This window comes from Podarcis erhardii (genome assembly GCF_964252035.2).
Source record: "Podarcis erhardii genome assembly, chromosome: 2".
Lineage (NCBI taxonomy): Eukaryota > Metazoa > Chordata > Lepidosauria > Squamata > Lacertidae > Podarcis > Podarcis erhardii.
The window spans coordinates 39,654,312-39,671,588 of NC_138498.1; the positions used below are offsets into that span (position 1 = coordinate 39,654,312).

Here is a 17,277-nt window from a genome sequence, read left to right on the forward strand (position 1 = left end):
TTATCCTTGAAAAGGACTGTCTTTGCATCAAATTTTGAGTGCACTGTTACATGTTAAAAATATTACATGTGTCATGAAGAACTCCTCTACGCTATGTGATACCATAGGCATTTGCTGGTTCATACTTGTAAGCCATGTGATACAAAGGAATCTCTAAAGTTACTACAAGCTAACACCTTAAAAAAGCAGGACCACAGGGAATAATGCAAGAGTACGATGATTTGTATTAATTCCCAGACATGAATGCTCGACTTAATGGTGTCAGAGTTGATAGAGAGGCTAATAAAACAAAAACAAAAAACCTTGATATACAGTGCTTTCAAGTCTCAAAAGTGCTTCACATACTTGCAGTCATTAGGACAGCGGTATTACCCCTTCATTTCAGATGTGAGGACTGAGAGAGGGCAGCTTGCCTAAGGCTGTCTATGGAGATAGGTGGGATTCTAACCAGAGATTTTCCAGTTTGTGGCTTAAACTGCAATCCTAACTCTACCTACCTGGTAGTAAGCTCCACTGAATTTAGTAGAAAGAAGGCATTGTACAGTGGTGCCCCGCAAGACGAACGCCTCGCAAGACGGAAAACCCGCTAGACGAAAGGCTTTTCCGTTTTGGAGGCGCTTCGCAAAACGAATTTCCCTATGGGCTTGCTTCGCAAGACGAAAATGTCTTGCGAGTTCCTGCGGGGTTCCCCCCCTTTTTCTAAGCCGCTAAGCCGCTTATCAGCTGATCCGCTAAGCCGATAAGCCGCTAAAAGCCGCTAATAGCGCTAATCCGCTAAGCCGTCAATGGGCTTGCTTTGCAAGACGAAAAAACCGCTAGACGAAGAGACTCGCGGAATGGATTAATTTCGTCTTGCAAGGCACCACTGTATAGTCGGATTGCTCTGTGAAGTCTCTGAGCCACTATACCACATCACACCACATCTCTGTGAGGAAGTTCCCAATTTTAATTGAACACATTACAAGCCTGTGTTGTGTACTTTCTGTGTTTTGTGTTGTGCTGGCATCATCTGCCTTGAGAGACAGTGGAGTGTGTCGTGTGTGTGTGTGTGTGTGTGTGTGTGTGTGTGTGTGTGTAGGGTGGACACACTAGCCTAGAAGGGGCATGAAGTGTCCCCCATCAGAATGTGTACCTCCAAAAACAGAAATACTTGAAGCTTATGCCTCTTCCCCCCCCCCCTCCCCGGCCCTCACCTGTTCACCACAGAAAGAAGGGGAAGTATAAGAGTTAAGTGACTTTTATTTCCCCTGCAGGCTGTTATTTCTGTAGGCTACAGCAGTTGATTAAATTACATACTGTTCAGTAAGCAGTATGTTTGAACTATATTACCTGACTGGCAGATGCCAAGAGAAAGCCTTGTAGGGAAACCTGTGCGGTTGGTAGTTTTTGGCATCGGACCATTGGAACTGTGTGAAAGGTTTAATTTAGAAGCTTCCTCAGCCTCGCCAAAAAAGAAAAAGAAAAGAAAAACTGTAAGACCGTAGGGTTGCTGTTTAGTGTATTTGCTGTTGTCTTGTCCTTAGTTTCATTGTGTTACACACCCCTTATATAATTTCAACCTTTTGTGCACAATTCCTTAAAATTAGAATGAAATACAGGGGGTAGTTTGAAAGCCAGTTATTACATTTTTTTTATTGCTATCTAGTTCCTCTTTAGCAATAATAATAATAATAATAATGTCACATTCTGTTTCTTTTTTATTGCTATCTAATTCCTCTTTGAGTTACACTGGTGGCACTGTGGTCTGAACATAAGAAGGTTGGCAGTGCGAATCCCCGTGACGGGGTGAGCTCCCAGAGTCGTCCCGATCAATAGTAGGAAATCCATGGACCATATCCTGCCCACCAGGCTGTTGCAAGTAGCCCACCAGCCCCTGGCAAGATTTGGGTGCCTCTTCACTCCATCTCAGAAGAGATGAGAAGAGAGATTTGAACCTTAGCTCTGCACAGTAATGGGCAATATGAAATGCTTTCTTTGGTCTGCCCTGAGTCAGCTTCAGATCAGGCTCCTTATAAAGCAGTTTTGCACATTGAACTGATAAATAATAATAAGTATATGCTTTTGAGGAAAGGAGAAGTTACCAGTTTGATTTGATGAGAAAATTTGAACAGATACTTAGCTCGCATTAAAATGAACCAGATCCAAAAGTACTTAACTTTGGACAAACTGTGCAGTACATGTGTCTATCAACTATTAGAGCAGGAATGGGGAACTGGATGTGGATTGTAGGCCTGAGCATTATCTCCCCCACCACTTACAGACCATGTGACCTTTTTTGCTTGTATGGCTCTTGCACCAACAATCAATTGATCTTTACATTTTCACAAGCAAAGTGCTATCTGTAAAGTTTTGCAGCACTGCCAGTCAGCTCATTGGTGGTGTCTGCAAACCCCCCCCCCCACACTTTTGGTTTGGCCAAGTCTCGCCAACACCAGTAGAAGGTGGGTCAAGTGCAGAATATGCTAACTGCATCTCAAGAGGGAGCAAGATGTACTCTGCTTGAGGAAGGGAGTTAAGTAAAGCCTCTCTTATGCAATAAAACTAGACAGATGATAGGCTAGAAAGAAAGGTTCTTCAGTCAAACTTTAATCTTAATGTTATTGTAGCATTAGAATTTTATCTGTGTTGAGATAACTGTAAATATTGTTTGAATCATTTAATCAGTAAATACAGCATGCAGCCCAATCTACTGCATGTTAACAGACACTGAGTTCAGTGGGGCTCACTCCCAAGGACTTCTGAGTAATAATGCTTAGGCTTGCAATGCAAAAGGCTCTTAACTCTTGTATGGACAGCTGTGGGGATCAGAAATACAAAGCTTGGTTGAATGCCATTAACTTCTTTTTAATGGCATTTACATGAATTTGGCAGGTTTCAAGATACAGTGGATAGAATATATTGTGTGTCTATTCTGAAATGAGGTCCCATAAATGTAAACAAAACACAAGACAAAAGCATTCAGATATCACAGTAAACAATGGTTTATCATGATGTCTGAACGCAGCCACTGAGTCAATTCTTGGGTAATCTTGACTTCTGAGATCAGGTTTTCTGATTGTTTTAATGGTTTTTCTTGTTTTAGCCATCATTGAAAAACTACCTTTGTAAAGAATAGAAACTCAAAGCATATTGTCCCCTGAAGGTGTAGTTGTTTTCCATGCAGGTCTGAGCTGCCTTGTAGAAAGCCCAGGTACTGCTAGCTGAACTTCCATGCTATTCTACATAAGCACTCATTCAGACCTTCAACATATAGGAAAAATAGGCTCAGGAAAGCTCCCCTATCCCTTGCAGCAATGCTTGGAATTTCTCAATTAGAAAACAAAAACAACGTAATTTTATTTCAATGATTATGTGCACTTCATCCCTTCCAGCACCTGAATGAGCGTTTCCCACTTGTTGAGGTGTTTGTTGCTGCAGTTTTTGTTTAAGTTTCCCTCTAATAGCAAGGCAGTTCTTCACACCTTCTTCCTCCATTTTGTTTGTACTGTCTCTCCCCACTGATGCAGGATGAGGCTACAGGGAACAAAAGCATCTCAGATGGAACTTGCCCCTTTGCTACAGAACTGTCACCACCTGCACAAATCATTCACCAACTGTCCTTATCATTGAATGACTTCCATGCAATTTATTTTTTCTTATTTCAAAAATTCTCCACAGTTGTTCCTGTGATTTTAAAAGGACTGAGCTACGATGAGAAGCGAGGAGCTTGCAGTGTCGGCTCTAACGTTCGGGATTCTGCTTGTTATGTATGTTGGGCTTTTGCTCGTGCCTACGACCCCTTAGAACTGAGACCATTTGTCAATCAGATTTCAAGGTAAGTTACTACAGTGAAATGCTTCGTTTATCTCTTTCATATAGATGGGGCAGATTTCAGAAAATGAACTATGGTATAAATTTGCATTTCAGTAGTGCTTACAAGTCAATACAGTATAAACAAAAACAGTCCCCTACCACTTTCAAAATAATTTGGTAAAACTGGAACCTGTTATTGTTACATGTCTGTCTCGGAAATCATTTTATTCTACCATTGAATGAATGTATCTAGTCTGCTCTGCTTGTGTTTTTTTTTTAATTTTTTTGGGGGGTTTATGATGTTTTAACTTTATATTGTATTATATTTGGGGGGCGGTTGTTTTATTTTTCCTTACCTTTGTATACTGCTCTGGTGTCTTTGTAGATGAAAAGTTGCCTAGGAAGCATTTGTAATAAGTAAATGTTATTCTTCTGGGGGCAATTTTTAAAAAGTTTTTGATCATGCACGTCAACTCTGTGAGAAACATCCTTTTTTGCTTCTTTTGAATACTTAAAGAAGAATTCACCCCAAGCAATCTTAGCTGAAGAAATGTCACAAGATCTCCAATCAATGGAACGTGTGTTTACACAGTTGTTATGTAATGAATTTTTTAGCCAGAGTCTAAAGATATTGGTGGCAACTTGGTGTTTAGCTACAAATCTTCCATCTTGGCAGTGCACTAGTTGAAAATACTTCAACATCCTATTTCTGAGAAATACATTTCTTCTAATGAGGCCCTAAAGCTGTGTGTTTATCTGTCTTTTCGTCTTGGAATAATGTAGTGTGGGAGCAATGAAGCTCTATGCTGAGAATCAGGAACTTTCACAGGATGACACACAGTTTCACCTGTATTAGCACACCTTGGTTTACAGCCAGAAACACTAATCATATGCCTTTACTTTCTTGTCTCTTCAGTTCTAACTTTAGGTGTGTCACTCATTCTGACTGAGAAGAGTCATATATTTAGCCAGAAACAAATTCTGCTACCTTTCAAAATTGAATAATTCGGTATCTTGAAATAGGCTGAACTTCATTGTATAGTTCGCATGTAACTCTCTCTGAAAGTAAACTTAAGGGATATAGGCATGGAGATGGGCTTAATTTGTACAGTTATTGAGATCTATTGTGTCCCTTCGAGATTTTGCAACATATTAATCCTGCAAACGTCCTCATGCCTTCTTGCCTCAGCTATTAATTGGAAGAAATATTGCAGTGCACATCAGGTCATAGAATAGTACACCTGCAATTTTTAATTTGCTGCTCATGTACAATATGCAACATTTTACTGAAATAATGCTTTCATGGTTACATGATGTGATCTTCTAGGACTTTGCATTCTGTGGCAGCAGTTCTGTGTCATAGTAAGCTGCTGTTGCTTCATTTCTCCCCTAGGGTGAGCAGCAGCAACAAACCATAATCCCTGGTTTAGCATACACTGGAACCAGGGATTTGAAGCAAAGGTTTGTTTGAGCAGAACAAAAAATGAATCCTCAGTCTGGACATATCCCTAAGCCAGGATCATGTACTGTTGCTCCTACTTGCACTCGGGCAAGAACAAAGTGTTACTGATCTCTGTACTTGTGGGAAAAAGGAAATTGTAGACAGGTAAAATTCAGAAATGCTGCTTTCCCCAATCTGGCGCCCCCCAGTTGGTTTGGTTAATCAATTTAGGCTGTTCCTTATAATCATGCCGTAATTGAAAATCAGTATCTTTTCACTAAGCAGTTGTATACCAAATAGCATAATGTTTTTTGAAATGCTCCTGCGCAGGAAGCTAGGTTTGTTGTATGCTGGGTTTCTATAAATCTTAAAAGATCCTTAAAAATTATGTTTAGTTGAATCACTAGATAATTGTATTGTTGTGTTGCTAATGAAAAGGGGGTCTACTGTTGTGAAGACATGAATGCTCTTCCTTTACTTACGCTAGAGAACAGTACTAACCCGCAGCTCAGAAGAAATTGATGACACTGTGGGAGTGCAGGCAGTTTAGTCTTCCCTGGAGTACTGCCTGGTGAGAAGAAAAGAAAGGTGTGGCTCTTAGGTAAATGGAGCCACTTGACTCTGGGGCAAGATTAGCCTGCAGAATCAGGAAATATGAATATTGCTCAGAGCTACATCTTGTGCTCTGATGAAATGTTGAGAATAACCTGTACATGAGGAATATGTTTTGTTGTCTGACTAGTTTATGCTAAAAGTAATATCTGTTACATATTGGGTAACATATTCGCACTCTCAGACTCCATTTTTCACAACGTGTGTGTCTGGCTTTCGTTGCAGAAATAAGGATTTGTGGCAGTAGTTCAGTGAGGCCTTTTAACATTGCGTCTCTTCTTGCCTACTCATAGTTCTGTCATAATGACTTTGGCATTGCTTTTGACCCCAGTGGCTCCTTTGTACACCCAAATTAGCAAACCTGTAAAGATCATGACTGTCTCCAAGAGCAAATGAGGGCAAGTGTGCTTCCACTTGGCAAACTGTAATGTGAGTGGTTACCAACAGAGAGAAACAGAGAACCTTCTGTTGAAGGATTAATACCAGAAATGCTGATAATAACTCGCTGTAACTGATGGTGAGTTTGGTGCCCAACAGGATTGCTCTTTTTCAGGGGCTTCGGCCAACATGGAGCCTTGCATGATACCTTTAAAAAAAAATTACCACCCTTCCAAAACCACTTCCACTATTAGAGCTCAGAATTGAGACTGGCTGGTTGCCAGCATTGAACCTGAGCATTTTATTGCTTCATAGCCTGAGAAGCAACATGTGCATCTCCCTGATGCTAATGTACACTTCCAGGATAATATGAATGGTGCTAAATGAATGGTTGGGGGATCAAGCAGGCCAGCTCCCTCTTTCTCCCTGACCCTCTTCATCTGTCATCTTTGGCATTCCAGGGCTCAGCTGTCCTTAACCATAAAACTAAACACAGAATAATCAAATATATTCATTTCCCTAAATATATACCCTACTGTTCTTCTCAAACCAAGTCCATATAATAGAAACAGCAGTGATTCCTAAAAAGAGGAAATAACCTTCACTGAAACCACAGAAAAGCAGTAAATATAAAACCCAGCTATCCCAAAGGTGTTTTGTTTTTGTTTTTTTGAAAAGCCATGTGTTTGCCTAGACACCTGTGTCAGGAGTCAGATAAGTCTCCTTGGGCTGGGCATTTCTCAAGACTCACGCTACCACAGAGAAGATTCTGCAACTTGTGGACACCCACACAGCACATAAGTTCTTCTCAGTAGGGAAGATAGAAATGTTTCTTACTTCCTTCTTTTTGTGTAGCAGGGCAGTGCCTGGCTTGGAAAACCACACCTAGTCCTGCCTCTTCTTTTGTCAGAATAGTGGAGGTGAAGGAAGTAGGGGGACAGGACCGAAACTTTTGATTGCTTGCCCTGCCTTTTAAACTTGTTGGGGCTTAAATACACAAAATGGAAACAGTGACACCAACTTTTGTTTAGTGAAAGGGTGTGCAGCTAAACAGATTGCAATGGAAAGTGGGCAGATATTTCCTGGCTTTGAATGTTACTGTGTTCAGTAGCAGTGGCACCTAATTTACAAGCTAGAAGGCTATAGCTAACTTTCATAGCTAATTTGTATGAAACAATCTGCATCATCATGTACAAGCACCTTGCCGACTGAACTTTTGGACTACATTAGATACCCAGATATTTAGCTTCACAGGATGAACCCAAATTTCCATGACTTTTTGTCCACTGTGTTCCTTCCAAGAGTCATAGTACTATGAGCTCCAGGACCTTGATTTAGTGGAATTTAAGATGGCTGTCTTAGATTTACTTCCGCATCCATGAAAATTTGATTTGTTGGGAAAATGTTTTTCTGTAATATGATATTTACACACAAACAGCATTCATTGCCAACCCTCATTGTGGAGGTTTCAGTATACCTTTTTTGTCTCTTGAGTTATGCAAAGCAAATATAATGTCATAACAAAAGTTTTAATATGCTTTAGAATACTACATAAGAAGTATCATTGACGCTTGAAAGAGTGAGCCATTCTTTGCCATACCTGTTGGAAATCAGATGCAATTAACTCCTGATATGTCAAAACATGTTTTATTCCTTTCTTGTGAAAGAAATCCCACTTTGGCTGTTCCATTATGTTGGGAAATCCTGGTGGAGTCTCATGTAAACTCCCTCAATAGAAGGGAGGCGATGGCTTAATCAGATGCTATAAGCATGGGTTCATGGTGTAATTGCTCATTAGTGTATCACAATGCTTTCCTTGCGTGACTATGAGTCTTCTGCCTGGTGTTGTGGATTTTGTGGAGAGCCCACCTCCCCTTCTTGCCCCTAATTATAGTACCTGGTTAATGACCAAGTGCCAGTTTTGACTTAATTGACCATACGAAAGATAACATAATACTTGGCAATTCCACAACAGGCAGAAACCAAATCCTCTCCTTCAATATTTGAAGAACTAGTAAAAAAGATTTCTTGGCTCTGTTAACCGGCACCTAAAATAGGACCTAATGGGTTGGTGGTGATGGCAGGCTACAAATTGTCACTTCTCTGCATCTGGGCCTCCTTTCATGATGCACAAAAGGCAGGCTAGAAACTTTTTGCTCTGGTCAACCCAATGCAAGACTTGCCTACCTTGCTATAAGCAGCATGTTGTAGGTCCACAGAGGGTTGGGATGTCCTAGCTGCCCTGGTGATGAGCCCTCAGATCAGGTTGCCTCTGGTCATGTCACTTGTGAACATCTCCCTGCCCCACACTGCGGGTACAAAGGGGAGTTTCCGTCCAGCCAGAGGGAGATTAAGTATGCTTGCCAAGGTTATTAATAAATGTTGTACAGCGTTGTAGAATAGACCCTGCTAATTACATTGTGGCCCATTTCTTCATTGTTGCTATAGTGTGTAAACTATGTACTGAAAATATGTATATCCAGACAGATCTCAGTCAAATAGTGGTGGTGCCCCCAGAATATGGAAAGTACAGAAAATACAGAATACAGGAAATATTCTTCCAAGGAACTTTAAGTACATAAAGCTGTAGCCTCTGGGTTGTATACAGCTAAGTAATACTCAAGAGTAGACCTGTCAATATTAATGAACCTAAGTTAACGTTAAGTTAGTCATGTCCATTAGCTTCAGTGTATCTACGCTTCATAGGAGTAGCATTGGATACAACCCTTGAGTGGTGTACAGTGGTACCTCGGGTTACATATGCTTCAGGTTACATACGCTTCAGGTTACACACTCTGCTAACCCAGAAATAGTGCTTCAGGTTAAGAACTTTTCTTCAGGATAAGAACAGAAATTGTGCTCCGGCGGTGCGGCGGCAGCGGGAAGCTCCATTAGCTAAAGTGGTGCTTCAGGTTAAGAACAGTTTCAGGTTAGGAACGGACCTCCGGAACAAATTAAGTACTTAACCTGAGTTACCATTGTACAGTATGGCTACAAAGGATACAATAATGAAAAATGAAGCAGAAGATAAAAAAAACTTGCTCAAAATGTCTGCAGAATGAAAAGTTTGTCACCAAGCACCAGAGGTTCAACAGGGAAGGGGGGCTGCCTGATCTCAGCTACTCATGATAATGAATGCCTGACTTTGCAGTAGCCTGAGTGTTCAGAAAAATACACTGAAATTCTTACGATTGTCAATTATTCTTATATATTCCTTCTTTCTGTCTTCAGTGCCCTGGTTATAACTGCTATATTTGACCGTGATATTAATTGCAGAAGAGCTGCCTCGGTAAGTTGTGAGTTTGCAATATGTTCTAAATGTTTCTGATATTTTATGACACTACTGTGGCCTTTTTGAGCCGTGCAGTCTACTGGTAGGAAGCTTTTCCTAACATGCAATATCAGTTTGTTAAAGGTTTTATATAATTAGTTTCCAATCGGAAAGAAATCCCCCCCCCCTTTTTAAATTTCTGTCGATGTCAGATTGTAGCTTAACTCAAGTTCCGAGTGTACAAATCTTAAGGTGATTTCTAGTTTAAATATTTTAGTATATCTGGATTATATGGACTTTTATGTTTCCAGTATTGAAATAAGCTGCCCACATTTGGCCTGTGCAGGCGTTCCTCATTTTAAAGCTGTTTTTCTACCTTTCCTACATGGCTGCCATACATAACATAAATGTATTTGTATCTGCCTTTCCACAGTTCAAACCATCCTCAAGGCAGATCACAACATGAGGGGAACACATAACTACAACACAACAAAAGTAGTCATGAACAATAAATACAACCTTCAGAAATACACAACCAAACTGAACAATTTCCACATAAATCTCAAGAAGATCGAAAATAAAGATGAAAATAAAGCCAACAGCAGCACCACCACAACAAACCCCCTCCAAAAACCCCAGCCCGGTACCCTTGACTTTCTCTTCTCCCCAACCTTGTTTCCACAATTGGAGAAGTCTGAGGCCATTTTCATGAGCTAATGTTTATTCTGTCTCATCTCACAATGGCTATTTTCTCCTCTTTTTTGATCTTCTGCACTCCCTTGTTTCCTGCTTCTCACTCTCTCTCTCAGTTTACAGTGTGACAAGCAGTGACACTGGGGGCAGGAGGTGCAGTGTGTGTTTGTGGGGGGGCGCGAGGTTACCATTGTCCCTGGGGGGGTGTCCCTTCCTACACAACAAAAGTGACCCTCTCACAGGGACAGCTCCTACAGATGCCTGGTTCAGTCCCCCCCCGCCTCTTTGTGTGTGTGTGTGTGTGAGAGAGAGACACACACACAATCTCAGGTTTCAACTGCCCCTCGGCAATCCCTTTCTTCCTCTCTTCCTCCTCCTGGGCTGTGGCCAGAGACCCTCTAGCTGCAGCCGGCCAGGGTTGGGAGGGGGCAGCAGCAGCAGCAGGTGCAGACAGTGGCAAAGATGGCAGCAGGCAGCTTGAAATGGCCAAATGTCATATGCAGAAGTCCACAACCATTGTGGCCGAGTGCTTCTTCTCCAGGTTGTACTGTATCGCATAGCTTGAGGATCAGAAACCTTAATTGAAGAAATCAGACTCCAGCATTTTAATCATACAGATTCTTCCACGATGGGTTATGCTGCAATCATAGCTGCAGGCTAACACTGCAAACAGACTGCCTTTCATGTCCAACCCTACTGGCACTCCTTTTTGCAACAAAGAATTGTATGAGATTGAAAACTTGTAACACTTATAAATATATTCTATGAGATTGAAAACTCCAATTGTGTATAAATTAATAAAATATGTCAAAGTAGTTTTCACTTTCATACAATTTTTTGTTGCTAAAAGGATTGCCAGTAGTTCCTGCTTATAAAGGCTATGGATATAGCAGTCTCAGCTCTTCCTCTGTAAGATGGAAATAATAGTCTATCTCACCTGGCTGTTGCAAGACAAACAAAACAGACTATACACTTTGCACACGTAAAAATAAATGCTATATAAAGCATTAACATTTCAATTTTGTTTCTGTAAATCTCTAAAGCCAAGCACTTTTAAGAGAAGACATTGCCAGCCACTTTATACCAATGAATTCCATAGACTTTCCCCTAAGAAACTGGACCTTTCAATCTCATACAGTTCTTTAAAATACATACGAGAGTTTCTTAGTTATTTTAAAGACTACATCCCCTTCGCTATCAGACCATAATTGGGATCCTGCAAGACCATGCATGGACCAAGGACCACTTGTTTTTCCATAGTGCAAGCACCTATTCAGCTATTGTTAAACAGCCACTCTACTCAAGGGGAGGAACTGAGTGTAGCACTAGAGAGGTTGTTCCATCACTGCAAGCATTTCAGCTTGTCAGGGTGATGAGGGTATCCCTCACTCTGTCTCATCCTCACCGACAATAGGTGTAGCTGTACATATGTAATGCTTCTGTGCATGCACACGAGTTGGAAGGGGAGGGAAATAGAGGCTTTACCTCCTTGCACCAACTCTGAGCATATTCATTTGCATGCTTATATATTTTTACTGCTTGTTTATATGTATGTCAGTGTGCATGAATCCTTGGAGTAGGCAGAAATCCATCCCTCTGGCTTCTTTCCTACCTTTGTGAATTTAACACAGATCCTCTTTTGTCGGTGGCACAACAAGTGCAGAGTGGCTCTGTGTTAGACATGCCACTCTGCACTTGTGTCTTCACTTGTGTCTTTTCTCTGATGATTTCCCCATTTCTATCTCTTTTCTACTTTGTCTGTGACAGTTAAAAATTATGATAGCCATGCTATTTGACCGTGAGAGATCCAGCCAAGGCCAACAGACAAATTAAAACTCTGTGTGATTCTTTGTGATTATGGCTCGGATTCAAAGATCCTGTTTAGGTGGGCATATTCCCAGCAAGCTTTCAGTTTTTTTTTGCCTACTTCACGTTGCTCTTGTAGCACATTATGCTGAAAGCTGCCCTTAGCAGCTTTGGAGGCAGCTTGTTAAGAACCATAGGGAGGTTTCTATAAGGAGAAAGGAACTCAAGTAGCATATGCTAAGATGGATATGGATTTCTGTGCCTAGAAATTACATGCAAGCCCATATATTGCCACATGGGATCTGGTGCTTCTGGCTACAGTGGCTAGAGTTTTCTAAAGAACTTAAATTTTCTGACTGTGTATAAAATAACATAGTGATTCCCATATGCCTCAGGTGTGGGCATGTTGCTAATTTGATACAGCAAGTAGAATTACCCTTCATATTAACGATAGTGAAATCAGGAATCAGTAACTTAAAGGGCTATTTATGTAGATTATTATTATTTAATTGAATGTAGCATTTTCCCATGACATAACAAAAGATTGTAAGCAGAAATAAGTAGCCACTAGCATTTTGGATATCTACCAGCAATTCAAGCTAAGACAGATTTAAAATGACTCAACACCTAAAGGGGGGTGGGGAGGGAGATTAACCAATTCCCTCTCTTACCTTTCCAATGAAGTCATAGTTTCATTGAAAATTTATCTATGTATTGCAGTGGTTTTATATGTCTTCTGAATTCGTTCCCCCCAATTGTTGTTTTTAGAGTGTAGAACAAATTGATGAGTATAATTTATGTGATTTAAGGCTTGTTACTTTGAAATGATGGGCATGCCGGGATTATGAAATTAAAAATACACTTAACTGTCCCAAGATAGGTGCTCAGTTTTCTTTTGAAGTCTGTGGGAATTGTATTCACCTCATGGATATTTAGAAATGAGCTGAGTTGCAATGTTTGCTATACCTTCCATGGTAGGGAGAGAGGTTTACCTGAAGCCAGTTTCTCCTGCTTAATGGAAGTTGTGTGAGCAGTTTATCCTATTTATTTTAACTTAGGCAAACTTAAAAATAAACTTTCATGAAGCATAACTGTAAAAGCTTTGCAAGCCCTGTCAACACCCTCTGTTGAAATGAAAAAGAGAGGGTCTCAGTCCTCTGTATATATGCTGGCCTTGACATTCTTGAAGGCTCAAAAGCCAGATCCCCACTTCCTAATTCAATCAAGAGAACAGTATACCACATCACTTTGCTATTGAGAGCCCTAGTTTTGGTGTGACCTTCTAAGTAGTACTGAAACAACACCCAGCTAGACCTTGGATTTTCAAGTATGTTGAATAAACACATATTTTCACCCCTAAAGGGTGTTAGATAATGGCTAATTAAACTGTCACTGAAGCACTGTGGATGGGTGGATTAGATGCATGAAATTGGCGTTCATCCTGTTCAGGTTAGGGTTGCAATTCCCCCTGTAATAACAGGTATGCAGTTTGGAGGTACTCCTTGTTCCAGCAGTGATACTTGAGGCCTACATGGCCTCAATTACCCAAAGTGCTTTGGCTTTCTGCTAATTTTGACTGTTTCTGTAGAGGGATAGTCTTCCGTGGTGATCTAATATGTGGTAATCTCCTGGCTTGATTACCATAATGGACATGAGGCTGCCCTTAAAGATGTCTTGGAAGCTTTAGTTAGTGTAGAACTTGCCTGCTTGAACTTTGATAAGTATGGTCAGAGTTGTTCATAGTGCACTTATTTTGAAAGAACTACATTGACTGTCTGCTTGCTTCGGAGCCTAATTTAAGATGCTTTCACACCCTAAATGGCTTGGGACCCAAATACCCCAAAGAACATCTCTTCCCATAAGAGCCTGCTTATTGTATCTTAAGTTCTTCTATAGGCCCTGCTCCAAGTACCCAGTTTAGTAGGGATTCGCTGTGCTTGTACAAAGGAGAGTGCACACTGACTTTATAATGCCATCATACTTGGGAGTAGGCCCATTGAAATTAATGGACATGACTAACATGGTCAGTTAATATTTGAGTAATATTTGTATACAACCCTTAAAATTATACAGTATTTGTGTTCTGTGAATTTTATTCACACCTCTCTGGAATTTTTTCATGAAGGGCAGCTGAGAAATCTTTAAACAAACAAACAAACAAACAAACAAACAAACAAACACAACACTACAAAAATGTTAGCTAACAGCCTAGTTCCAAATCTTACTATTCTAGTAAAAAAAATGTGAAGATAAAGTATGTTAATTTCAGAGCCAGTGTAGCCTTGGAAACTATAGAGCTACACTGCCATTTCAAGACTTCTGCTTTGTTATTTTGTTCAGTTGTTCCCATTTAAATTTATACCAGTGAGTACTTTAGCTATCCATTGTGGTGTGTTTGAGCTTGAACCCACCTAGACAACTAGCCTCTCCTGAATAAACTCTTGTCCCTTCAGGATAGCAGCGTCGCCCGTATCACCTGTATCACCATATGGGGTAGTAAGGAGAATTTTACCAAAGGTCATCTGTCAATGCGTGGTGAAGTTCTGTTAGGATGTGAAGTAAACTTAGCATCTGTAGTTACTCATGCCTGGAAACTGCCCTGACAAAGGCTACTCTCAATGTCTTACAATTTGGCAAAGGTAGGGTGAGTGCTAAGGTTTAGTAAACAAAAACGTGTGGCAGCTTTGAGTTTGTTCAGAGAGAACATAGGTTTTTCTTTACTACCAGGTAAAGTACTAAAACTTCACTGCGTAATTTAGTCAGGCTGCCTTAATGTAAAAATGTTCCACTACCTATGGTTTACCACTTTCCAATTCTTTCCAATACCTATCTCCTGATCTCTAGAGTGTACTGTTAAAAATCAGAAGTTTTGACTCTCTCTCTCTGTATAGAGATATGTATGTATATGAATAACAAATGCTGGTAGTTTAGCATATGAAAGTGAAGTCTGTGAAGGAAGAACATTCCAACTAAGCTGCTGACAAGAGAATCCTCATGTAGCTTCTGAGAGGAGGAGGCTCAGTAGCTTTGAAATCTGAAAATGCATGTTAACCACACACAGGCCTTCCGGAAGCATGTTGGAAAACCACCCGCTCTTGGTACTTAAGTTCTTAGGGCATTGCCTTTTCATTTCTGTTGGGAAGCCCTGTGTCAGCAATAAAGGCCACTGTTGAGGGTGCGCCTATTTTTAATAAATGCATATTCTTAAACAGTTGGCAGGCAACCTGCAGATTTAAAAGAGCATTAGCACATAAAGTAGCAGTGACAACAACTCCTTGAGGGCATATTCATCCAGCAAAGCTGACTTTACTTTTTTAAATAAAGCCCATGGGTCGTTTATACTGCTGCATGTTTATTTTGAATTCATGAACTAGTATTTATCTGCAAGCAAACCTGACTCATTTTTGTATGTTTGTTCTTTCTGTTCTTAGGCTGCCTTCCAGGAGAATGTTGGTAGACAGGTATGGTAACTTCGTCTCTTTTTTTAAACTCTCTTCATTTAATTTCTTGTAAATCTACTGTAGCGTAAAATTAAGTGTAGACATTTTGTCACTTGTGGAAGTGAAGGGAGAGTTTGGTGAATTTGGACAAATGACTTCAAAATGATCTTGGTAATGCTTCATGTGTACCTATTAAAAGCCTAATTACGACATTTGAGTATATTCTGAGGGAGAGCCTCTAGCTTTTTAAAAGGCGGCATACCAAATACCACCGTTCTGAAAATCAGCACGGTGCAAAAGTTGTTAGGGAAGTACCGTATTTTTTGCTCTATAAGACTCACTTTTTCCCTCCTAAAAAGTAAGGGGAAATGTGTGTGCATCTTATGGAGCGAATGCAGGCTGCACAGCTATCCCAGAAGCCAGAACAGCAAGAGGGATTGCTGCTTTCACCGCACAGCAATCCATCTTGCTGTTCTAGCTTCTGAGATTCAGAATATTTTTTTTCTTGTTTTCCTCCTCCAAAAACTAGGTGCGTCTTGTGGTCTGGTGTGTCTTATAGAGCGAAAAATACGGTATTTCTCTTGAGCAATAGGAACAGCTTCTGCCCCTGTTTCCCTCCTTAACATGATGGAGCAGTGGTAGTTGGGTAGCTGTATAAATGCAGTGGAGAATGAGGGTTGAGCACAACATTGTTGGAAAGGAAAAGTACTTCTAATTCCCAGTGGTGCCCACTTCCCTGATTTTTATACAGTTTTACACATTTCTAGACCAGAATGTAAATAATTTATAGTCACATTAATTTCCCTCTTAAGGGAACCTCAATGAGGTTGCTTAAAGAAAGACTGATTTAAAAAAATTAGACAAAATTGCTAAAATGGTTTGCCATTGGTATGTAGAAGGTTGTAGCCTTGCACTGTTTCTTTTCTGAAAGTCCATCAGTAGTGAAAATGTATACATTGGCAAGTGGAAACAGATAAGCCTTTTTGGAGATTAAAGCATTTTTGAAACATGTTTGAAAGCATGGGGACAAAATGTTATTTGGTAACAGACTCACCAGGAGCACTGTTTTTTGTGGTACTATTTTTTAAGGGATACACGATGCTGATGGATCCATCCTGTACTGTGCTTCTATTTCAAAGATTGAGAGACTTAAACATTGTTCCTGGTATGCGTTTACACCAACTGTATACACTTCTGTTTCTATTCTAGCAGTCTTGAGAGCAATTTTCAAGTATTATTTGACATACTCCAGAAATGTGCACAACCTGTTAGACGAGAGAGGCAGAGACCATGGCAAGAGAGAAAAAAATAATTTGTGTTCTGTGGTCGTACAATACCTAGTCTCTGGAATATATTGAATCCATATGGACCAGGTGACCATGTTAACTATATTCTGGTGGGTTTTGGCACCCACATTCCCCATGCTGTTAGAATCATAGACTTGTAGAGTTGGAAGGTACCCCAAGGGTCATCTAGTCCAACCCCCTGCAATGCAGGATTCTCAAATAAGGTATCCATGACAGATGCCTTCCAACCTCTGCTTAGAAACTTACAAGGTAGTAGAGTCTTCCACCTTCCAAGGGTGTCCATTCCACTGTCAAACAGCTCTTACTGTCAGAAAGTTCTTCCTGATGTTTAGCTGGAATGTCCTTTCTTGTAACTTGAAGCCATTGGTTCAAGTCCTAGCCTCCATAGCAGGAAGAAAACATACTTGCTCCATCCTCCATGTGGCAGCCTTTTAAAGATTTGAAGATAGCTTGGTTTATCATATCCAGTACTGCTGGTTATCTGTTCTAGCATTTGTGAATTTAGTGGATAGTTAATAATAAAGTTTTGAGAAGAAA

The 17,277-nt window shown here is 40.4% G+C and overlaps 1 protein-coding gene across 4 annotated transcripts in view; it reads left to right on the top strand.

The window, feature by feature from the left end:
- The window catches only part of TBCD (tubulin folding cofactor D), a 122,147-nt gene that overhangs the window by 57,114 nt on the left and 47,756 nt on the right, over positions 1-17,277 (top strand). For all 4 annotated transcript variants that reach the window (XM_081848643.1, XM_081848646.1, XM_081848645.1 and 1 more), the window contains exons 15-17: positions 3,658-3,814; positions 9,455-9,512; positions 15,425-15,454. In XM_081848643.1, coding sequence (XP_081704769.1) covers positions 3,658-3,814; positions 9,455-9,512; positions 15,425-15,454 — 245 coding nt within the window. The remainder of the gene's footprint in view (positions 1-3,657; positions 3,815-9,454; positions 9,513-15,424; positions 15,455-17,277) is intronic.